This window comes from Durotheca rogersii (genome assembly GCF_024521655.1).
Source record: "Durotheca rogersii strain YMJ 92031201 chromosome Unknown GGS23scaffold_9, whole genome shotgun sequence".
Classification (NCBI taxonomy): Eukaryota; Fungi; Ascomycota; class Sordariomycetes; order Xylariales; family Xylariaceae; genus Durotheca; species Durotheca rogersii.
This window is the reverse complement of record NW_026251240.1, coordinates 705,170-728,677: the sequence shown is the minus strand read 5'-3', so window position 1 is coordinate 728,677 and position 23,508 is coordinate 705,170. Positions and strand designations below refer to the sequence as shown.

At 56.5% G+C, this 23,508-nt stretch overlaps 4 protein-coding genes across 4 annotated transcripts; 3 read left to right on the top strand and 1 right to left on the bottom strand.

Annotated features, from left to right (window-relative positions):
- Positions 1-94: 94 nt before the first annotated feature.
- GGS23DRAFT_532979 (uncharacterized protein) lies at positions 95-1,632 on the top strand. The gene has a single exon (XM_051514754.1). It carries the CDS (start codon positions 344-346, stop codon positions 1,607-1,609), a length of 1,266 nt encoding a protein of 421 aa, XP_051372138.1. The 5' UTR covers positions 95-343; the 3' UTR covers positions 1,610-1,632.
- A 1,649-nt stretch (positions 1,633-3,281) lies between these two features.
- GGS23DRAFT_566944 (uncharacterized protein) lies at positions 3,282-4,835 on the top strand. Its single transcript, XM_051516302.1, has 4 exons — positions 3,282-3,460; positions 3,773-4,000; positions 4,103-4,196; positions 4,449-4,835. The coding sequence occupies exons 1-4, from the start codon at positions 3,450-3,452 to the stop codon at positions 4,653-4,655; spliced, it is 540 nt and encodes a 179-aa protein (XP_051372137.1). The 5' UTR covers positions 3,282-3,449; the 3' UTR covers positions 4,656-4,835.
- A 982-nt stretch (positions 4,836-5,817) lies between these two features.
- On the bottom strand, positions 5,818-7,886 carry GGS23DRAFT_532973 (Apc15p protein-domain-containing protein). The gene is made up of 4 exons (XM_051514753.1): positions 7,862-7,886; positions 7,684-7,811; positions 7,305-7,590; positions 5,818-7,251 (listed from the first exon to the last, which is right to left on the bottom strand). Exons 2-4 carry the CDS (start codon positions 7,689-7,691, stop codon positions 6,016-6,018), a joined length of 1,530 nt encoding a protein of 509 aa, XP_051372136.1. The 5' UTR covers positions 7,692-7,811; positions 7,862-7,886; the 3' UTR covers positions 5,818-6,015.
- A 7,714-nt stretch (positions 7,887-15,600) lies between these two features.
- GGS23DRAFT_532874 (glutamate synthase) lies at positions 15,601-22,315 on the top strand. The gene is made up of 5 exons (XM_051514752.1): positions 15,601-15,877; positions 15,940-15,993; positions 16,058-16,098; positions 16,155-16,826; positions 16,881-22,315. The coding sequence occupies exons 1-5, from the start codon at positions 15,753-15,755 to the stop codon at positions 22,196-22,198; spliced, it is 6,210 nt and encodes a 2,069-aa protein (XP_051372135.1). The 5' UTR covers positions 15,601-15,752; the 3' UTR covers positions 22,199-22,315.
- The last annotated feature ends 1,193 nt before the right edge of the window (positions 22,316-23,508 follow it).

The following is a 23,508-nucleotide window of genomic DNA, read 5'->3' as shown; positions in this document are numbered from 1 at the left end:
TTTCATCCAGTCTTTTTACCGGCCGAGAGCCAACCAAAGACCCAGAGTCATCCAGTAGGCTTCGCTGAAAGGTATGTTTCGCATCTCTTTGTGCTCGGGCGTCGAGCGCCACCGATGATCTGTGTCTGCGTATTTCTTCCCACCGCTTGCTGCAACTTTGCGCCATCACGCATTCCATGATATTTTCATTGGGTCGCCCAACTCCAGCGCCCCATACTCCCTGGCTATCACTCTGGCGTCTCTGGCCGAACATATCCAGTACAATCTTCTCTTCCTCTTCTCTTCCGCTGCTCCCCGTCCCTATGCTGCTAGAGCTGGTCTCCTCGAGGCACTCCATGCTAATATGATAAACCCCAGGCATTTGGCTGGCTTGAACGCCGCGCGACAATTCGCCATGTCGTCCAACGCCACAAATTCCGACCTTTCCACACCGGAATCAACCTCGAACTCGCCGCCCGAGGCGACGAGTTCCGACCCTCCTCCGTCGGACACGCCCACTACGAGTTCTACTACTGAACAGACATCCTCCACGCCGCCGCCGCCACCACCGACATCGACATCGACTACGTCGGAACAAACCCCGACTTCTACTAGTTCTTCCATAACCTCTACCAGCACGGTGCCCCCTCCTCCCACGTCAACTAGTGCCAGTACCACTTCAGAGACGCCACCCCCTCCACCTTCGACTTCCAGTACTGTCTTTACTACAACGATACCGACCACGTCGGAAAATGGGAGTACTGCATTTGTCACGGTTACGTCGACCCAGCTGGCGACCAGTACTCCACCAGCAGACTCCCCACAGACCTCGACCGACTCCACTGATGCTCTCCTAAAGTCGGATCCTAACAATTCCTCGTCGTTGGCCGAGCCGGCCAAGATTGCTGTTGCTGTCGTCGTCCCTGTTGTCGCTGTGGCCTTGCTGGTCCTTGCGGGCATCTTCTTCTGGAGGAGGCGCAAGCAACGTAAGGATGCGGCAGAAGAGAGGAGAAAAGAGGTGGAAGATTACAGTTACAACCCGAACGACCCGACCCTCCCTGATCTGGGTGGTGCCGGTGGCGCCGCCGGGGCCTACGAGATGAAAGAAGACGGAACTTCAGGTTATCGTGGATGGGGCTCGACCACGCTCGGTTCCACCGGAAGGAAAGCATCAACGACGATGTCGGGTGGCGCAGCAGGTGTGGCTTACTCAGACGCAACATCGCCGACGGGAGCAAACTTTTCTGACGCAAGATCAGGAGACGGGCTAATCGATGGCTCGCATTCGCCAGAGGGCGAGATACTCGGCGCCATGGGCAACGATAGTAATAATCGCGGTAACGGTAACGTGCACCGCGAGCCGTCCAACGCCTCGTCAACGTACAGCGCCGCTGGGCGTTCCGATGGCTCCGGAGACAGGGACAACGGCAGCCCCTACTCGGCTGGCCAGACCTACCTCGACCAGTACGGCGGCAATAACCCGTATAGCGACGGTGCTTACGACCGACAGCGTCCGGGCGAGACGGGGGCCCAGCCTGTCATTCGCGACAACCCAGCTCGGCGCAACACCCGGATCGAAAACTCATCTCACTACCCTCAGCAAAGTGCAGGCATCTCGCAGAACTTCTAAACTGGCTCCTCACTGCAGCCAGACACTGCGGTTCCGGTTTTCTACCCCTATTCGGACGATACCCAAAACCTGGACGTGACGCACGTTCGGTGAAAACCAGTGCCATTACCCCCTATCCTTGTACGCCCTTCCCCCTTCGGGTCTCCAGTCGGCGTTTGGCGGCGGTCGTCACATGACATTCTACTATCATCTGTACCAAAATTCTTTTTTCGCCGTCGGAACTTACTCGTCCGAAAGTCTTTCTCGCAAATTCGCTGGGTTAAGAACAGCGTCGTGCAAGAAATCGACACTTCTACATATATATACACACATTTTCGACAGTGGAGTTTTTTTTTTTCATTCTGCGATAGCCCCGATTCGATCTTATAGGTGTTCAGATCGTACATATTATCTTCGCCAGCTATATCTACCCGTTTTCTATATTATCTGTCTCACTCTCCCCCCCCCCCCCCCCCCCGCTTCGTCCGCCTTGGTAAGCCCCCCAAGGTCACTGCTATCAACCAAGTGATAGGACTATCGGCAGCCTCACCCGCAGTAAATAAGGAAGGACCAGCTGGAGCGATGGGAGGCAGGGGGTGGCTCTTGATGTGAAGGAGCTTAGGGGGCTAGGAACCGGGATGAGATTGTAGGTTGACATGCTATGGAATGATGGTCTGTTAGCGATGTCTGAACCATTTGGGGGAGAGAATGGCAGGGTATATGGGGCGACGTTCTACGTTAAGGAAAGAGACAGTAAAACAAAACGAGATAAAGTAATGAGAATAGAGAACGACCGTCAAATCGGCTTCTGTAAATTCAAGCTTGAACTTGGACTATTTCCCCCGCTCTTTGCTATGCTTTGCCTGGGGCTTCTTCAAGTGAAAACGGGTAGCAAGAGGACCATCGGACTCTACGACACGATGGCGTGACATGTAGAAGGCATGCGACGTAGGGCGTACCATGTTAGTTCTGTCGTCGGGAGACTTGGCCTCTCTTACCCTCCGCCCTTATTCCGCCGCACCGACCCCACAGCGACGGGAGGGGCCGTGATTGGATGCGGGAAGAGGGGGAGTGGTAGAGGCTAGAAGGAATTCTCCTTGTTGCTCTAGTCAAGTTCCGTAGTAAGTCGGAGGTGTGTTTGAGCTTTTAGAGGCTAAGGTTGACATCATGGATAGGCCGGCTACCTGGATGGACTACAGGTAGGCTGGTTAAGGGGACTTCGCAGTCCTGCCTTGGCTCTCTCCCCTCGGCGTTTGCAGACGTAGGGGAGGTTAGGAGGTGCCTGAGGTATACCGTATGATGCATCGGAGGAACTGGTATTCGCTAACCGCCTTCTCCCCGCTGCGATCGTGGTCGAGGCGGTTGTCTCTTGCGATATGTCCTCTATATATCGGAGCGAGTGGTAGACTAGCTCTTTGGCTGCCTCAGGCATGCCCTCCGGGATACCTGACCTACCTACCTACCTAGACGTAATGTAACGTATATATATATACCTAGGTAGGTAGGTAGGTAGGTAGGTAGGTAGGTATGGATATATATATCGATATCTCTATATATTTACATATATCGACTCATATTATAATTACGTATGCAGGTTATGCATGCTAAACTGGGTTGACGATTGGGACAATGCCGGGAAAGGAGCGGCGATCTCATGCAGGGGCAAGAGGGGCAAGGAGAGTCAACACGTGTTAGCAGCTGGCATATCTTTTCCCGCCAGTAAAATTGAAGCTACCCGATCGACCTCACATTTCCTCATACAGAATACAACAACGGGAGCCATCCCAACCCTTTCTGTCTCTCTCTCTCTTTTTCTTTTTTAACCTCCTCTCGTCACCCTCAGCCATCGCACATCGACACGATGGCGTCAAGGTATGTTGCCATTTAACCCTTCCCTCTCCGTGCTCTGACCGAGCCGGCGAGCCTTTGCGAAACCCTTTACAGTCGCCCTCGGCCAGATCTTTGGTAAGATTGCTGGTCCCGCGCGCGTCCGCGTCGGCCCCCTCCCCAAAAGGGGGGCCTGGGAACCAAACAGCGGCCAGATCTGTGTCCGGCGGGGGCCTCGGAGGGGTTTCGGAACGGCACACGTCCGCTCGTCGCGAGCCGCTATCCCACTTACGCAGAAGTCCCGGGCGAACGCGTGGTCGCAGTGAGAGCTGACTTGGGGAACTCGCCGCTGTCTAGATTCGGCCACTCGACGCTGCATCAGCGGGATTCGCGGAGCGCCTTATTCGAGGGCTACAACGGTGGCAGGAGTAGCGCGGACCCTGCGAAACGGCAGAGCCCGGCGCCCGGCAACGGCTACGGCTACGGATACCCGGGCGGAAATGGCGCCGCGACGACGGCTGGCCACGGCACACACCTGAACGTCGATAGCAGAGGAAGCTACAGGCCAGCGACGCCCAACTCGAAGTGCGCTCTCCCCTTTTTTGCTTTCTCCCCGCCGTGCGCTTAACTCCCGAGAAGGGTCCGTCGCAGCCGACTAGGAGCTGACGGTTCTTCGCCGCGCCTTAGGGGCCAATACAGCGACGCAGTGCTCAACGAACTCGAAAGCCAGAACGACCAGCAGGTCGAGGGCATCCTGGGCAAGGTCAAGGTCTTAAAAGATGTGGGTCTCCCACTTCTTATATTGACCATACGCGTAAGCGGGAGAGGCGGTGGATATATTATTACCTAGGACGAAGCGAAGGAAGAAGAAGTTAGAAAAATAAAGACTGGGAGAAATTGTCGCGGAGATATTATACGAAGGATTGCGGGGAGGAAGAGATGCGAGAACGAGGTGTCCCGATCGCAGTTTTTTCCCTCTTTCTTGCCAGATGAAGCTCGCTAACCTGGGGTCTCGTTCGGCCGCCCGGCGCAGATGACGGTAGCCATCGGCGACGAGATCCGCGAGTCCTCGGCGCTCGCGGAGAAGATGAACGACACCTTCGACTCGACGCGGCTGCGGCTGCGCGGCACCATGAACCGCATGCTCCTCATGGCCGAGCGCACCGGCGTCGGCTGGAAGGTCTGGCTCGGCTTCTTCGCCGCCGTCATCTTCCTCTTCCTATACGTCTGGCTCTTCTGAGCTGGAACCTACACCCACCCTCCCATTCCGCTCCGTCTACCCATACATACACACGCCCGTACGACCGTACGCACATTCGTCGATCGGTTCGATCCCGTCTAGCGCGCGATCGCGCATACACGTCTTGAAGAGGAGTAGGCAGCTAGAAGCGAAAGAAGAAGAGAGAGGCGGGTACAGAGGAGGAGGAGGAGGAGGAGGAGGAGGAGGAGGAGGAGGAGGAGGAGGAGGAGGAGAGAATGAGTGGAGGATATATGGGCAAAGGGGGTTCTGGTTGGGCACTTTATATCCGCTCGGAGTCGATTCATGTGTGTTTTTTTTTTGTTTCATTGTTCTCTAGGGAACATCCATTTATCTATTTCCCTCCCCAATGCCTTACCCCCGCCCCCTAGCTCTTCTCTGCTACCAGAGGAGCAGGAGGAGAGGATAAGCTGAGTTGGCGCGGCCGGGGGGGTAGGGGGGGAAAGCATGATCATCCTTGTTATTACTACCTATGTCTGGGCGTTGCGGCGTACGGGGGGGTCATAATAGGCATACTTGCGCGCGGGAAGGGGGGAGAAAAAAAAAACCAGAAGAGATACGAAGAAAGAGGGAATGTCCATAATGATGATGGGGGCACGAACGGTCACTAGTCGCGAAGGTAAGCGAACGAAGCAGGAAACCGAATTCCTTCTTTTCTCTCTCCACCCCTCTCTTCCCGCATGTGTATATATATATGTGTGTGTGCCCAAGCCTCCGCATCGGAACCAAAGCCGTCCACCGAGCTCTCGAGACTGACCTACTCAGAAGAGCCCAGATGTTCGACGTATGCGCGCGCGTACGTGCCTGCCCGCTTACTGATTCCCCATCTACCTCCCTACGCGCTTACCTACTCGCGCCCACTACCGGACCCCTGGCAAAAGGGGGCAAGATCTAATAATAAGCACGGTGATGACGGCAAGGCAGATAGACACCTGGGGTCGCTGTGATCCTATTATATTCGTGTCCTGCTCGTCCCCTCCACCCGACATTTGCCGTCGTAGTCCCGCGTCCGCAGACGTGTCCACAGCCGCGGCTGTTTTATCAAGAATGTATGTGTATCTTATGTACGTACGTACGTATGTATACATGCCATGATGCGCCCCAAAGGGGCCGACTACCTCAGCCTATCCACGCTGCCTCGCCTGCCTGCTCGTCTGCTTCTGTAGCTGTCTCCGCCGCAGCAAGGCGCGGGGAGGTCTAGGTAAGGTAAACACTAACAAGGCGGGGGCGAGGGGAGAAAACAGAGGTTCGTTGCCACTAGTATCTTGAGCGAGCGTAATGTGTTGTCTCTCCTCTCCTCCCCTCCGCAACATACCCCCTTTCGTCGTGCGGATCCGCCCGATCAGCCGCGGCCGCGGCCGAACTGCCGCGGCATCTGCGGGCTGTCGGCGAGCATGCTGCTGCCGTCCTGGGACAGGATGTCGCTGATGGCGAGGCTGTGGCGCGTCGCGTCGCTGCGCGCGAGGCTGCTGCGGAACCTAGCGCGCGGCGGCCGCGGCGGCGCGAAGCTCATCTCGGCGCGGTCGTCCTCGTCCTCGTCCTCGTCGGCGCTGCCGCTGCTGCTCGCGCCGCCGAGCTCTGCCTCCGAGTCCGTGTGCTCGTAGCCCTCGTCCTCGGCTTCGGGGATGTCGTCATCGAGGTCTGCGTCCATGTCCATGTCGTCGGCCGTGCCCGCCATCCCGGACGCGCCGCCGCCGCCGACGCCCACGAGGTCGTCCTCTTCGATCATCTGCGCCTGGTCCTCGTCGTCTACTTCGTCGTCGACGCCGTAGTAGTAGCCGCCGTCCTGTCCGCGGGCCGCCGTCTCGCGGAACGCGTCGTCGGCCTGACGCATCCGCTGCGCCATCAGCTGCTGCTGCGTGCGCGCCGTTCTCTGGGCCGGGTCGTCGTCGTCGTCGCCGTCTTCGTCATCATCTTCTTCGTCATCCTCATCCTCGTCTTCGTCGCCTTCCTCTTCATCGGAGCCGACACCGAAGTCCTCGGCCTCGGGGATGTCGTCGTCGAGATCCCTGGCGCCGTCTAGCTGCACATCGTCCATGGCCCCGTCGGTGTCCAGGGGGGGAGGGGCAGCAGGATCGGCGACGCCGTCGACCAAGACATCCACCCCTTCGCCCACCGCCGCCGCCGCCGCCGGCAGCGCCCCGGCGGCCTCAGCTTCGGCGAGCTCCTGGGCGAGCTGCTCGCGGCGCAGGGCCTCCTGGTGCTCTTCGGCCTCGCGGCGCTCCTCGCGCAGTTGGTGCAACGTCTTAGGGACACCGGGCGGCTTGAGCCAGGCGCTGCCAAAGTTTGTCACATTCTGGCGACGACGCTCGAGATTTTGCTCGTCGGCGCGTAGGCGGGCGAGGGGCGAACGCTCGACGAGATGGGCGGCCGCCGCACCGCGCTGGCGCTGCTGTTGCGGGTGCTGGTGGTGATGCGGATGGCCGTTAACCCCGGCACCACCACTGCCGCGCGACGGAGAGCCGGGCCCGTGGCTGTTGTCCGCGTGCTGGCCCGGCGAGTACGGGTCGATGACGCCACCGTAGCCCCCGTAGCCGGAGAGCGGGTTGCGTGAGGAGGTGTACCATAGCGAGTGCGACTGGACAATGGCTGTCAGTATGTCGAGGAAGGATGGGAAGGGGTAGAGCATACGTCGCGCGGTGCCAGGTCCGGAAGGATGGAGAGCATGATAGATGATAGCGGATACGGGATCTCGATAGGGCTGATATAATTGGTTCGTCTCGTATGGGTCAGCTGGCTAGGAAGCTCGTTGTAGCCAGTCCAATCCTTGCTCCAACAGGGGTATATGTCGACTAGAAGCTGTCGACATCGGGTGGCGCTGATCAGGGGTGGCGGGGGGTTTTCATTGTGAATATTGTTGTTGTTGAATGACGATGAAATCGAATATCTCGAGATCCCAAGTCCGTCACGATGCTCTCTACAAAAACGCGTTTAGGTGGGTGCAAGCCAGGGCCCGTAATTATTACGTAGGCACCTTCACTAGGTGCACCCAGGGGTGGGGCCAGCGCACCTTCCCATTTTCTCACAGCAAGGAGAAAAAACATCAGGCCTCAATGGATAATGCCTGCCTAAGATAGGCGCAAGGTAGGTACCTAGGCAAACAGGTACCTTAGTACCTGCCTGCCTACCTCTATGTTTCTGGGAAAGCATGAGCACGGGTTTTTTATTCTCCCGCAGGATTTGCTTACCTCATGTGGATTTCACAGACCAAACGGCGTGTCTACATTTCCAGAGTGATTACATACCTACCTAGAAGGCGGCCCGCCAGGATGGGAGAGCCACCGACCTAGTAAGCGCCAGCTCATCTCTCCCCTGCAGGGCCAGAAACCTGTGCAAAGGAAGGGAGGAGACATGTAGGCAAACAGCGAACGTGTAAGGTACCTACGGCTATCGTTCTACGCGTGTTTCGGCCGGTAAGCATATAGGTTGAGGTGCCCGAGCATGTGATCGTCAACCGGTCGGCGAAGTGCGGGTGGGAATACTAAGCTTTTGCATGCACGAATACACGGTGTTGTACGTTTGCCGGGGTTCCGGCGGTAGGTACCTACTTAACGTGCCACATTAGGTAGGTAGGGTAAGTACCTACCTTACCTCCCCGCACGGTTACGCACTTCAAGTCAGGCCGCGTAGGTATAACGACGATAACAGAAATATAACGAACGTACCTACGCGTTAGCTTTATAGATCGTATCGCTAGTACTGACTGTACCTATGTGTAGAATCAGAGCGGAAATCTCTGGGCCTACCCAAGCCTAAGTACCTACCGCACGGAAAGGGGGGTAGAAGAACAGTCAGTCCATAGGTCGTTTCCCAGCTATCTGTATAGATGCGCAAGTCAAGTGCTCCTTGCAGCCTGCGATACGACTCCGCCTCCCCATACCCTTCCAGCGTACGATGCCTGCCTTGGTAGACACGTACATGCTGCCAGGCCCGGGACTTAATATTGCCCGTCTCTCCTGCTGTCTTACCGTCCCGTCCTATCCCGCTCTTCGTCATCGGACTTTGCCTGGTCATCCATCCCTCCTCCTCGAGCGCCTCTCCGGTTTTGGCCGTTGGGCGAATCAGGCCGCTCCCAAAGCAGGCTTACCAACAAACAGAGCCCAGAGCATATTTTCATCAGGTAATGAGAACGGCCCCGACCTGCTGGCCGGGGGGGTTCCATTACTCGAGTCTCGTACGTTATGGGCGCCAGCGGTGAGAGCAGCTGTGGTCCCTGAAACAAACCACACATAATACGTTTTAGTAACAACTCGTGGTGGCAGCGAGGCCGCCGCAGGCTTGTCTTCTCGACTACGGGATTTCTCGGAAGCGAGGGTGGGAATGTGTTGCACTCTACAGGTAGCGCACGTGCTAGGGAACCCAACCTGCGCACCCGTCAGCCCTCTTCTGTAAGTCCGCCCCGCCCTGCTCCGCGGGCGCGGCAGGGGTGGTGGCAGAGGAGCATCCTGGACGGCGCCAACCCTGTCGCCTCCCTCCCTTCCCCCCCATGCTGTGTGAGCTTGTCCTGTACGCTAGGCCGATCTCGCTTGAGCGTCCGGTTTACTATACACGGCAATGAGCAGCCACGCCGTTTTGTTGCAGGCTGCTTTTGTTCCTGTCAGTTGCGGATGAATAGGTATCCTGTCCGCATACCTGGCGCCTACCTACCTACCTATACCTACCTAACCTAGGCCCCTAGGTACGTGCTAGAATTACTAACACGCATGCAATAGGTACCGACCTATTAGGGAGTGCTGGGCGAGTTGTCTCGTCGCCCGCCAGACCCAATCCACGACAACCACCGAACTCACACGCAATCGCTATAAATAGGCAGGTTAGGTGCCCAGGTGCCCGGGGTAGACGTTCCCTACGCACCTAGGCCTAGGTAGCTACAAAAGGCAAGGAAGTGGGTTGATGACGTCTTTGCTCCCTTCAGTAGGTAGGTCAAGATTCAGCAACATACTAGTATGAACACAACACGGAAATGGAATGGGAGGTAGAGAAAAGAGGCCACCATCGGGTACGTGAGACCTGATGTGCCTATGTATGAGTGTGAGCCAGCTTACACCGTATTGGGCGTGTATCTACCTACCTACCTACCTACCTACCTACCTACCTAAAGCAATACGTGGTCAGTAGGTACTGACCCCCTCCCTCAATCAAGTCCCACTAACAGAAAGTCTCTTACTCCGCGTAGGTAGGTGTCTGCAAAGAGAGGCAGAGAGGTTGATCATCGACGAGACATGCGCTTCATCCAACCACCTCTCTTCGTAGCAGCACCGTCATATGTCGTCGAGATCTAGATTGGCTACAGACCCATGGCCTGACTAGCGGCTCGCACCAAGTGCTTGGCGCGCGATAAGTCGAATGGGGCGCTCTGATTGGCCGCTTGGGCCAATTTGCTGTTGACAATTCTTTTACTGGCGACTTTGCGTGGAGGCGAGCCAAAAGCAACGGCTTCGGAAGGTCACGCGGCCATACACCCTTACCGTCGAGTAAACCCCGGCTACCATCTTGGGTCGCTGTGCCTGTAGGTACATATAGGTAGGTAGCCAGCCATGCATGGATGTATGCAACTCTACCGCCCCGTAGGCGAGAGTGGACGGGAGGACGGATGCGATGGGATGCGATGGGATGTAGGTAGGTAGGTATGCATTATCAAGCCACAGGCACCGCAGACACAGGCACGCACACGAAGCACGCAACACAATCTCCAAGGATAGGTGGTATAATTGGCGAGGACGTTACCGGGAGCAGAGGGCGGCCACAGCCGGGTCCATTCCTGCACGTGCGGCGCCCAGGAGACGGTAGGCAACCCAGTCGGCTCATAAACGAGCTGAGCAAGGCCCCTCCGCATCGCCGGCTATCACTGCTTGTGCCATAGGTACACCATGGCGAGGCAGGAGTGGCATGGCAACCGGGAACACAACGTACGATGAGACTCGTCCAACCCAGAGTCGCATTTTTCTCCCACATCCCTCGGCGCGAGCCTGTGGGCAAGAAAGACTACTCATACACTCGCCTCCGAGACAGGCCTGGGGATCATGCTGGCCGTTGTCGCCTAGAATCGCACAGCGTCAGTCTCGTCATCTCCATGCGATTCTGGGCAAGCCGATCCAGCGAGCAAGCAGAGACAGAGCTACGCCAGCTCGGCGCCAGATAACCTACGTCTGCCCGTGCTCACCACCTGCGCGATATACTGACGCCTCTCACCTCAGGCATTGCTATCCCTTCCTCGGCCGACACGGGATATGCCAGTCCATCATATATAAATATATGCACCTATCAGGCACCTTTGTATGCACGTACATGGGAGTGTATCCTTCTGCCTGTCTGTCTACCTACCTAGGTAGGTAGGTAGGTGGGTAGGTAGGTAGGTAGGTACAAAACCCGTGCATATGCATGTGTGTGCGACGGGATATAGCAGGAGGATATGTGCTGTGTACGTACATGCCTACATCATACGTGAGACAACCCAAGAAACAAATCATCTTGGTTCTATCCCCGGCTCGCCCCCCCTTGCCTCCCTCTCCTCCCCGCCCCCCTCTCGCCTTCGCTCGCGACGCCTGTCGCTGTCTACGGATGGGGAAACGAGCCGAAATAGGAAAGGGGGGGAGAAGAGAAGAGAAGAGAAGGAAACCCCACGCTGCCACGCAACAACCTGTCCCGTGCGGAGGCTCTCGTCAGCAGATTCCGCGCTCATCAGATGCCAAGAGCGTATATAAACCACTGGCTCCCGCCCAGCATCGCCCGCCCAGTAGCATAGTCAAAGCTGCATACGACGTCTTATTCCGCAGTAGCGCGACATCGGACCACGGGCTCATCATCCCAAGAGCGAAGTCCCCCCCCTGGGCTGATTGGGTGCGGCCGGTCGTTTGGACGGCGTCTGGACGGGGCTTATTCGCCGCTTTGGGCGAGCCCTGGTATACCCGCCAATCCGTCCGAGCGGGAGGGGTCCCTTTCACCCTGGCCTGGACTGGACCCCTGCCGTTCGGGATATGCATGTCTCTGTGGGGTGCGTTCTGGAATGGGAATGGGCTTTGACAACCTCCATCTGCGTTTCTGTTACTCAGGCCCTTCGCATTCGCGCCTGCAACGTACCTACACGTAGATACCTACCTCTTTGCGAGGCCAAAGCCTCTCCGATCCACGGCAAGTCCCCGACCGCATCCTTATTTTATTCCCATTACCATTATTATTTACCATCCTTTTTCCACTCCCTCCTCATCTCCGCCTCGCTTTATTTCCCTCTGCGTCTTCCCGAGGTCAATCAGATGCGACCAAGAAGTCCGCCTCGTTTTCTTCCTAAGCGAGTGATGAAATTTCCCGGTAACCTCTGCAGATTTGGGTCCCGGTGAGCCGATCGCCAGAGCCCCGTCTCTCTCTTTTTTTCTTTCTTTTCTTCTAGAGAGGGTTTATGTTCGCCGGTCCCTCGCCCGCTCTGCCTACGCGTCTGGACAGATCCGGGTCGCATCATCACACATCATCACCACACAGCTAGCCCCCGCGTCCTCCCAACATTGACTACGCTATCGCCTTCTTCGCGCCCTCGCTTTCCGAATATCCCACTCCGTAGCGTGCATGTGCTATCTCGCCATTCTCCTTCTCTTCCTCTCAACGGCTTACGATAGGTGCACGGCGCCTGGACGATACGACAGCGACAGCCAGCCAGAAACCATAGCGGATGGGCGAAATGCACCTGGACGGAATTGGGAAGAATGATGTTATCCCGATTGTCGTAGTAGCAGTGGTAGTAGCGCCAACCCGTGCATACTTGCTACCACTATATGTAGTGCATTGGCCAACGGACCAATGTCGTCTCGTCCACAACCACCGAGGTCTATGATATGTGATCTCCCACTTAAACGACATCTATCATGATATCTGCTCCTTTTTTTTTCTTCTGGTCTTGCACCGCATTAGGCCTGACGGTGGCCGTCGTCTCTAATTCGCCTCTCACGGCGGCTGCTCTGATCGCACACGAGAGCGAATAATGCCCGTTGGTTCTACCCGGACGCGCACGCAGGCCGTGGAGGTGCATCGACCTGTTCTAGGTGAATGCCGGCTTTGCGCGATATTATTCCGCCTCCTGCTCTCCCAGGACATTCGGAAAATTAAGGAAGGGGTAAGTCCACAGAGGCAAGTAGCCATATACTACCTACCTGTAAGACATGTGTGAGGGGAGGCGAAGTTTGGGCTGTGGCCGCGTTGCTGGCTTTTTCGTGTCGAGCTCCGGCTTATTCGAGGCCCGCCTACGTAGGTACCTAGACACGCCTACGTAGGTAGGTACCTACATATGTGCATACATACATATGCGCATATCCGGCGCCTAACACCCACTACGGATCGATCCATTCACGCACATGCATGCACATATATATGTGTGTGTAGGTATTTATATTTATGTGTGTGTGTGTGTGCTCTCTCTCCGGGAGACGCGGGAAACAGGAAGTGCTCAGCTCTTAGAAGGACGAAGTGCAGGTACCTACAGGTAGGTACCTAACCTACAAATACGAGTTAGGATCTGGGTAGGTATAAAGCAGATAACAGGCCCAGTCTCACACGGGTGTGGGAAGCAATGACAAACCGACTTGGGGTTTCTCGCCAGAGACCTTGCCGCTGTCCTTGTCGCGCGGGCGGACCAGTCAGAGCGGCGCATTTGTTAATCGTTCAACGACCGACCGTACTGGGTATGAAATGTACGGGGCAAGAAGCGAATAGGTCCGACGCCGGTAACGTCATCCCCCAACCCGCTAGCCGCTCTGCTCCGCCCAGCCCCAATAGACGCAAACAGCGGGGGGTGAGAGGGGTATTGAAAGACTCGTCGTCCGTCCTTCGGCCATCTCCTTGCCCCTCCCCCACTTAAGTGAAGATTGCATAGGTGCCCTGGTCACAGGCGTAGGTATCGTACCAACCTGCCTGGGCCCACCCACGTATGTAATGTGCGTACATACATTCCCACACTACTACGTAGCATACATATAGACGTTCGATGGTTAGGTATGCATGGGTTATGCACATACCTAGGTACCTACCTGCCTTAGGTACTTACTTGGGTGCGTTGGTGTTCCTATCCGCCCCCATACCTACCTCCCTACCTACCCTCTATAGTCCCGACCGGCCGCCAACCTGCCCAACCTAACCCCATAAGTGCCCACTACCTTTAGGTGGCTCCCTGCCTACCCCCTTCCTACCCTGGATTGTGTAGGTACGTAAGGTACCTAGGTATGTACCTGGAGCGTAGCATACGTCCCCCGCTAGATTGTGTAGGCGAACTCTTTCTTTCGCATTACCGGGAAGTAGATACCTAGGTAGGTAGGCATGTCACGACCTACCCTACTACCGCGGGAACACCTGCCGGCCGCGCAAGATAGAGTGGAGGAGGCCGATCTGCCCCATGCTAGGCCCTATACTAAATTGTTGCACGTCTCTATGAATATTTTTTTTCCTGTTCTTCCCACTCGGAACCTGCCTACGCAGGACACCTGAATCTACTAGGCCAGCTCGGCTCCTCCTCCTCCTACTCCTCCTCCTCCTTCTCCTCGTCCCTCTCCTCCTTCTCCTCCTCGTCCCATCTGCCATGCATAAAAGCCGGACTTGCCACACATCCCCCCCCCTTCGATTGCACCCTCTCTCTTCCCTCTTTTTCTTTCTCTCGCCAAACCACCCTGACAAATACCTGGCTTTCCGTCGAGACTCCTAGCCGGAACACACAAGATCGTATCCAGTAAGACCCGGATCGAGAGAGAGACAACTTGCAGAGAGAGTCCTTCCTAAATATTAACCTGTGAGTATGATGCGTTTCCTAATGCAATGCGCGCCCGTCCGCCATACCCCGTGCCCCGAGAAGCAAAATCCAATGGAACCGGTGAATTGGCCACCGATGCGAGTCAGCAGAAAGGCAGCAAGCAGACCTGGACAAAGGCGCTTCGGGTGCGCGACGAGGAAACGGAGCATGGGGCCTGGCAGCAAAACCGCGACCATATCCATTTCATCATGGTTGTCGGTTGGTTGCGAGACGGTGCTGAGGAAGCGCACCCACCGGCGCTGCGGGTTGGAGAGAGGGAACCGGACCTCAGATGCAGCAACCCTGTCCCTTCGACGGGGTGATAACTGCGGTGTGGGGCCAAAAGCAGCATCATGCACGATCGCCGACCTATCAGACGCACGGTGGATAGCCGCATAGTTGCGTTTGGAAGCCTTGCAATTGGCTGTCGTCATATCGGCCACTACCCCCGGCGCTGTCCGAGCCAGGCATTCGACGGCCGACTTGCTCGCCCGAGACTATATATCTCGGCACACACACACACACACAGGCAATGACGCCAGGAGTGCGTTGGAGGGGTGCATCGAACGAATAATTCGTCCTGTCCTCGGCGCTTTGTCTCGCTATAACTACGGCCAAGGCTGGAGAAGCACGTCGGCTACCCGCCCTACTTCGTCCATCATTGCCTATCCGCCGCTGAGTCGATCGTCGGCACTTTCTTGCACCGTTCAATGCGCCATTGAACTTTGTCGCGTTTGCACTTCCCTGTTCGTCCCGGCACTTCCTGACCATTTCCCGGCGGAGCGCCGCAGCAATCCCCCGGCCCGGTGGAGTTGCCAGTTGGGCCTAGGACATCAGAGTTTCGCCCTTGAGGCCAGATATGGCAACCCCTCCTCCGCCCCGGCGAACGGCCGAGGGAGAAACGGATAGAAGGAGAGGGCGGGTGAGGGGTGCCAAAAGGAGTGGGAGAGAACCAAACTGCTACTCGAGCCTCCTGTACACCGCCCTACATCCCGTCTCCCACCAACACTACCCCCCTCTCGCCCTCGGATCGAACCTCTCGTCATCGACTCTGCGTCGCCTCTCTCTCTATCATTCCCCGTTATTCATACTGACTCGTGACTTGGCGCCGTTAAACACACCGCGAATTGCTAGAAGCTGACTTGTGCTATTAGGACATCTAGGCCTGTCGACGTCCAAGCAGCGCCAGCTGCTGCTGATCGCCGTACGCACGCGCCCGCATACAGAGGAAAAATCTCGCAGAAGCACTGGATATTTCCAACCTTCCTCACACTCGCGATCCAGCCGGCCATACATCTTATTGTTTGCCTGACATGGGCCTTCCTGCCGACTTCGACGATAGACAGATACATTTAGAGTCCGAGGCAGACGCCTACCATCCCTATGAATATCAAACCGACAACAACAGCTCCTGGGCTGGCGCCCTGCCGGTGAAGCAGTATGTCGTTCTCCTCCGGGTCTTGATGTCGTGCGTGCTCGGAACTAACTATGCCTGCGCAGGGGGCTGTACGACCCAAGCTTGGAGAAAGATGCGTGCGGTGTCGGGTTTGCCTGGTACGAGCGCAACTGTGATTTTTTTTTTTACTCCCGCGAACGGCGTCCGCTGATGTTTCCGTAGCCATATCAAGGGAAAAGCGAGCCACAAAATTGTTAGCGATGGTAGGTTCCTAGACTTTGGAGAAGCGTCCCGCGGCTAGTAGACTAACTGCGTGTAGCCCGCAACCTCCTTTGCAACATGACCCACCGTGGCGCGGTGGGTTCTGATGCTCGAGATGGTGATGGTGCTGGTGTTATGACCTCGATACCCCACAAGTTCTTCATCAAGAATTTTGAAAGAGAGGAAGGCATTAAACTCCCCCCTCTGGGGCAGTATGCGGTGGGGAATCTTTTCTTTAAGCCGGACGAGGAGACGTTGCAGGAGTCGAAGCGGCAGTTGGAAGATATTGCCGAGTCGTTGGGGTTGAGAGTTCTGGGCTGGCGATCACCTCCTGTAGACTCTACTCTCCTTGGCCCTGCTGCGTCCTCGCGCGAGCCCTTCATCTTCCAGCCATTTGTTGTCCTTGCGTCTGCGTATGGCTCTGGGAATGCCCCTGAAATGACGGACCCAGAAAAATTCGACGAACGGCTATTCGAACGTCAGTTATACGTCCTTCGAAAGCGTGCTACTCATTCTATCGGTCTTCATAATTGGTTCTATCTTTGTTCCCTTTCAAACAAGAACATTGTTTACAAGGGGCAGCTCGCGCCAGTTCAGGTCTATCAGTACTATCATGATCTGGTAAATGCTGATTATGAGGCTCATTTTGCCCTCGTACACTCTCGTTTCTCCACCAACACCTTCCCTTCCTGGGATCGTGCCCAGCCGCTTCGATGGGCGGCCCATAACGGTATGTGTAATTCCGGGACGTCGGCAGAGAAACATATCTAACCTACCCTTTCAGGTGAGATAAACACTCTCCGCGGAAACAAGAACTGGATGCGCGCCCGAGAGGGTGTCATGCAGTCCGACATTTTTGGCGACGAGCTCGAGCACCTGTACCCCATTGTGGAAGACGGCGGTTCCGACTCGGCGGCCTTCGACAATGTTCTCGAACTCCTCACTATTAATGGCGTTCTTTCTTTGCCGGAAGCCGTCATGCTGATGGTTCCCGAGGCCTGGCAAGGTAACACTGCCATGGACCCCAAGAAAGCGGCTTTCTACGAATGGGCTGCGTGCCAGATGGAGCCGTGGGATGGCCCCGCACTCTTTACCTTTGCGGACGGCCGATTCTGTGGCGCCAACCTGGACCGAAACGGTCTCCGCCCTTGTCGCTACTACATCATGGATGATGACCGCATAATCTGTGCCTCGGAGGTCGGTACTATCCACGTCGACCCTGAGCGCGTTCTCCAAAAGGGGCGCCTCCAACCAGGCCGCATGCTTCTGGTTGACACCCAGGCCGGCCGTTTGATCGACGACTCGGAGCTTAAATCGGCGGTCTCCAGCCGAAACGACTTCCGGTCGTGGATAGACCAGGAGCTCATCAGCTTGCCGAAGGTCCTCAGCCGAGTATCCGAGAAACAGGCCGCAGACATCGCGGCAAAGCCGGATTCTACCCTGCTCCAGCAAGACCCCCGATTGCTTGCATTCGGGTATACCTACGAGCAGGTCAGCCTGCTCCTTGCTCCCATGGCTTCCGACGAGAAAGAGGCTCTGGGGTCTATGGGCAACGATGCTCCCTTAGCCTGTCTCTCCCAAAGCCCCCGCCTCCTCTATGAATACTTCCGTCAGCTCTTTGCCCAGGTGACCAACCCTCCCATCGACCCGATCCGAGAGTCGATCGTCATGTCTCTGGAGTGCTATGTTGGTCCGCAAGGTAACTTGCTCGAGATGGACTCTTCTCAATGTGCCCGGCTACTGCTCCCAAGTCCGATCCTTTCCATTCCGGAGTTCAACGCGCTCACCCACATATCCCAAGTGCATCCCGAATGGACGGTGAAGACGATTGATCTCACCTTCCCCAAGTCCGAGGGCGTCGCTGGTTATATGAAGCAACTCGACTTCATATGCGACGAGGCCACGGCTGCTATCGAGGCTAGGGATAGGATTATCGTGCTCTCCGACCGGAAGACGTCCGCTGACCGCATCGCCGTTTCGACACTTCTGGCTTCAGGTATGGTTCACCATCACCTGGTCAGCAACAAGTGGAGATCCATGGCGGCCATTGTGCTCGAGACGGCCGAGGCTCGCGAGGTCCACCATATGTGCGTCCTGCTCGGTTACGGGGCGGATGCTGTCAACCCCTATCTTGCGATGGAATGCATTCTCAAGCTCAACCGTGAGGGGTTGATTCGACGGAAGCTTTCTGATGATGCCCTCATCGCCAACTACAAGCACTCTTGCGACGGCGGTATCCTCAAAGTCATGAGCAAGATGGGCATTTCGACCCTCGCCAGTTACAAGGGCGCTCAAATCTTTGAAGCGCTCGGCGTTGATGATGAAGTTGTCGAGAGGTGTTTCCGGGGAACGGCCTCCCGCATCAAGGGTCTCACCTTCGAGCTTATTGCCGAAGATGCATTCCGCTTCCACGAACGCGGATTCCCGTCGCGCTACACCGTTAGCGTCCCTGGTCTCCCGGAGTCTGGCGAGTACCATTGGCGTGATGGCGGCGAGGCCCATATCAACGACCCAACTTCGATTGCGAATATCCAGGACGCTGTCCGGACAAAGAATGACAAATCGTATGAGGCCTATTCTCGTTCGGAGTATGAACAAATCAAAGCTTGCACGTTGCGAGGCATGCTAGACTTCAAATTCGAGGAAACTAACCCGATTCCCATTGACCAAGTCGAGCCCTGGACTGAAATTGTACGCCGCTTCTGCACCGGTGCCATGTCTTACGGATCGATTTCCATGGAGTCTCACTCCACTCTGGCTGTCGCCATGAACCGGCTAGGCGGCAAATCAAACACTGGCGAGGGTGGAGAGGACCCCGAACGATCCCAAGTGATGCCGAACGGCGATACTATGAGGTCCGCCATCAAGCAAGTTGCGTCAGGGAGATTCGGTGTTACTTCCGCATATCTTGCCGACTCCGACGAACTCCAGATCAAGATGGCCCAGGGTGCGAAGCCCGGCGAAGGTGGCGAGCTTCCCGGTCACAAGGTCTCCAAATCTATCGCCCGAACTCGCCACTCGACTCCCGGTGTTGGTCTCATCTCGCCCCCGCCTCACCACGATATCTACTCCATTGAGGATTTGAAGCAGCTTATCTACGACCTCAAATGCTCAAGCCCCAGATCCCGCGTCTCTGTCAAGCTCGTCTCCGAGACGGGCGTCGGTATCGTTGCTTCGGGTGTCGCAAAAGCCAAGGCCGATCACATCCTGATTTCCGGGCATGACGGCGGCACCGGCGCTAGCAGATGGACTGGGATCAAATACGCGGGCCTCCCCTGGGAGCTTGGCCTTGCGGAAACTCACCAGACACTGGTTTTGAACGACCTGCGTGGCCGAGTTGTCGTCCAGACCGACGGTCAACTCCGAACCGGACGAGACGTCGCCATTGCCTGCCTGCTCGGTGCCGAAGAATGGGGATTTGCTACGACTCCCCTCATCGCCATGGGCTGCATTATGATGAGGAAGTGCCACCTGAATACTTGCCCGGTCGGTATCGCGACTCAGGACCCCGAGCTTCGCAAGAAGTTCAAAGGTACACCTGAGCATGTGATCAACTTTTTCTACTATGTCGCCAACGAGCTCCGAGCTATCATGGCCCAGCTTGGTTTCCGGACGATCAATGAAATGGTTGGCCACGTCGAGTGCCTCAAGGTCCGAGATGATCTCCGGACCAACAAGACCGCCAACATTGATCTCTCGCTCATCCTTACTCCAGCCCACAAGCTTCGACCCGGCGTGGCGACGTTCAACGTTCGAAAGCAGGATCACCGTCTCTACGTCCGCCTCGATAATAAGCTTATTTCGGAGGCTGAGTTGACGCTGGATAAAGGGCTTCCGTCGCGAATCGAGTGCGACATCGTCAACACGGACCGAGCCATGGGTACGTCTCTATCTTACCACATTTCCAAGCGGTATGGTGAGGCTGGTCTTCCGATGGATACCGTGCATGTCAACATTAAGGGTTCGGCCGGGCAGTCTTTCGGCGCGTTCCTCGCGCCCGGCGTCACGTTGGAATTAGAAGGCGACGCCAACGATTACGTCGGGAAAGGACTATCCGGCGGTCGATTGATCATCTACCCCCCGCGCTCGGCAGTGTTCAAGGCGGAGGAGAACGTTCTGGTCGGTAACGTTTGCCTGTACGGAGCCACCAACGGTACCTGCTTCTTCAGAGGTGTCGCTGCAGAGCGATTTGCCGTCCGAAACTCTGGTGCCACCGCCGTCGTCGAAGGGGTTGGTGACCATGGTTGTGAGTATATGACTGGCGGCCGCGTCGTGATTCTGGGGAGCACCGGGCGCAACTTTGCTGCGGGTATGTCGGGTGGTATCGCCTACGTTCTCGATATCCAGGGCAATTTCCTGTCGAAGCTCAATATGGAGATGGTTGAAGCTTCCGAGGTTACGGATCCGGCCGAAATCGCATTCCTACGTGGCTTGGTCGAGGACCACCATCACTACACCGGCTCTGAACTGGCTGCTCGCATCCTGGTAGACTTTAACAGAGCACTACCACGATTCGTCAAGGTTCTACCCGTAGATTACAAGAGAGTCCTCGAGGAGGAGGCCGCCAAGGCGGTTGAGGCTAAGCGCGCAGAATACAACCTCCCTACTATATCGGGCGTTCAGGCAAAGAAGGGAGAGAAAGCGGCCAAGCTAGCGGACATTGAAGAGACTGTCGGCGACAACGCGGCTGACAAGAAGCGCGCTCTGGTCCTAGACAAGACCAAGGGCTTCATGAAATACCAGCGACGCTCGGAGAAGTATCGCAGCGTCAAGACTAGAACTAAGGATTGGGCCGAGCTCTCCCAGAGACTCAACGAGGATGAGTTGAAGTATCAGTCAGCCAGATGCATGGACTGTGGTGTTCCGTTTTGTCAATCCGAGACGGGATGCCCGATCTCCAACATCATTCCTAAGTGGAACGAATTGGTATTCCAGAATCAATGGCAGGATGCTCTCAACCGTCTGCTCATGACGAACAACTTCCCCGAGTTCACTGGTCGGGTGTGCCCCGCCCCTTGCGAAGGTGCCTGCGTACTCGGCATCAACGAGGACCCGGTTGGCATCAAATCCATCGAGTGCGCCATCATCGACCGTGGCTTTGAAATGGGTTGGATGGTCCCCCGACCGCCCAAGGTCCGAACGGGCAAGACGGTTGCTATCATCGGCTCGGGTCCCTCCGGCCTCGCCTGTGCCGATCAGTTGAACAGAGCCGGGCATAGCGTCACCGTTTATGAGCGCGCTGATCGTCCGGGCGGCCTCCTCATGTACGGAATTCCCAACATGAAACTCGACAAGCGCGTCGTCAAGCGGAGAACGGATTTCATGGCCGCCGAAGGCGTGCAATTCAAGACCGGTGTCACTATCGGAGAGGAAATTACACTCACGGACCTCAAGGCCCAGAATGACGCCGTCGTCATCGCCACTGGCGCTACTGTTGCTCGAGATCTTCCGATTAAGGGTCGGAACCTGGAGGGCATACACTTCGCCATGGAATTTTTGCACAAGAACACCAAATCTCTGCTTGACTCGGAGCTCGCCGACGGCGCTTACCTCTCCGCCAAGGGCAAGCACGTCGTGGTGATCGGAGGCGGCGACACTGGCAACGATTGCATCGGCACCTCAGTGCGTCATGGTGCGAAGTCGGTTATCAACTTCGAGCTCCTCCCACAACCTCCTCCGCACCGTGGTCGCGACAACCCGTGGCCGCAGTGGCCGCGAATCTACCGCGTCGACTACGGCCACAATGAGGTAGCGCAGCACATGGGCAAGGATCCCCGCGAGTACTGCATCATGTCCGAGGAGTTCGTCGACGACGGCAACGGACACGTCAAGGGGATCAACACTATTCGCGTCGAGTGGACCAAGTCCTCGACCGGCGGCTGGGATATGAAGAAGCTCGAGGATACCAAGCAGTTCTTCCCCGCCGACCTCGTCCTCCTTTCCATGGGATTCCTCGGCCCGGAGGCGCGGGTACTCGGCGACGAGATCGAGAAGGACGCGCGAAAGAACGTCAAGACGCCGACTGGCTCGTACGCAACCAATATCGAAGGCATCTTCGCCGCTGGTGACTGCCGCCGCGGCCAGTCGCTGATTGTTTGGTAAGCGGAATGGTGTGTCATGCCTGAGCTAGGGCGGTAGCTAACTGTGTGCTCCAGGGGTATCAACGAAGGACGACAGGCTGCTCGTGAGGTAGATCTATACCTCCAACATTACACCAGCTTGCCGGTCACTGGTGGTATCATTAAACGTACGGCGAAACAGATCTTGAGCATTGTGGCTTAAACAAGAGAGCTCTTAGATGCAACACGACCCCTGAAAGGCGAGCGTCTGCGCAGTTATGGCAGGTCGGGTGCTTTTGTTACAAAGCGGTGAAGGCGATTTGTGATGACCATAAGCAACTGAATCTCAAGTACGATGCCACGACAGAAGAAGAGGGCTGGTTGGGCAGGATTCCACTTTGTACGGCGGTTGGGGGAATATACCTCGTTCATATCGGTGGGGCGTTCTATCATGGCGGTTACGTAGTGATTAAATATATGTATGATTTTAGAGCGATGCAAAAGGTAGCTAAATATATATTACCCTGGCGGTTGAAGACGTTGGCGAGTAGAGCAGTGCCATGCATGGCTTACGAACCGAACATCTGCGGAGTAGGCGTCTTGCTATTTCGGATCTCGTAGGGGTTCTTGCCGCATCTATGACATGTACCTACCTAGCGACCTACCTCCCCTGGTCTCACTTGTGAGATGGGCGATGCGATAAGTTGCATACCTACGATGAGGGAATGAAGAGACGGCCTCCTAACGGGCCTCTGCCGCGGTACCGCAGGGCCCGTGGGTGGGGTCGACGCGATGCCCGGGCGAGTTCGAGGGGAGCGTACACACGTGGGAGAGGCCGGCTCTCGTCGCCACGTACCTACCTACCTACCGACGGCGGTCTTCGCTGCGCTGTCGCAACACTGGCGGCCCTCTCTGGCTGGGTTGAAGCTAGGTACGTACGTTACCTACGTTACCTAGGCAGGTGCCGTGGCCGGGGGACCGTAGCTCCTACGTCGGCGGCGGCGCTAGCCCGATAGTGCGGGTTAGCGCGGCACGTTGCGGCGGCGCGCCGCCCCATTGGCATGGTGGCATGGCCCGGGGGTGTGCTGCATGTAGGTACCTAACGTGTAGCCTGTAGGTGCGAGTAGGCAGGCAATACTTGCAGAAGCAGCCGAGGATTAGGTAGGTACCTACCTAGGTACCTACGTGCCTCAGTTGGGGCCAGCTTAGCGCGGCATCGTCCCCACTCTGAGGTCGCAGTGACGGGAGAGGATGGGAACGGGTCCTGTATGAGTACGAGTAGGTAGCCTACGCTTGTGGTGCACAGAGTACTTGTATATGCCTGTATACCTAAGTACCTAGGTTACTCAGTAG

What these genes read in the sequence shown, in the direction of transcription:
- GGS23DRAFT_532874 (XM_051514752.1), top strand. Translation starts at nt 15,753, where the DNA reads ATGGGCCTTCCTGCCGACTTCGACGATAGACAGATACATTTAGAGTCC. An exon ending in CCACAAAATTGTTAGCGATG is followed by an intron (nt 16,099 to 16,154) that starts GTAGGTTCCTAG and finishes AACTGCGTGTAG; the next exon opens with CCCGCAACCTCCTTTGCAAC. An exon ending in TCGATGGGCGGCCCATAACG is followed by an intron (nt 16,827 to 16,880) that starts GTATGTGTAATT and finishes CTACCCTTTCAG; the next exon opens with GTGAGATAAACACTCTCCGC.
- GGS23DRAFT_566944 (XM_051516302.1), top strand. An exon ending in CCAGCGACGCCCAACTCGAA is followed by an intron (nt 4,001 to 4,102) that starts GTGCGCTCTCCC and finishes GCCGCGCCTTAG; the next exon opens with GGGCCAATACAGCGACGCAG. An exon ending in AGGTCAAGGTCTTAAAAGAT is followed by an intron (nt 4,197 to 4,448) that starts GTGGGTCTCCCA and finishes CGCCCGGCGCAG; the next exon opens with ATGACGGTAGCCATCGGCGA.
- GGS23DRAFT_532973 (XM_051514753.1), bottom strand. An exon ending in CGGACCTGGCACCGCGCGAC is followed by an intron (nt 7,252 to 7,304) that starts GTATGCTCTACC and finishes GCCATTGTCCAG; the next exon opens with TCGCACTCGCTATGGTACAC.
- GGS23DRAFT_532979 (XM_051514754.1), top strand. Translation starts at nt 344, where the DNA reads ATGATAAACCCCAGGCATTTGGCTGGCTTGAACGCCGCGCGACAATTC.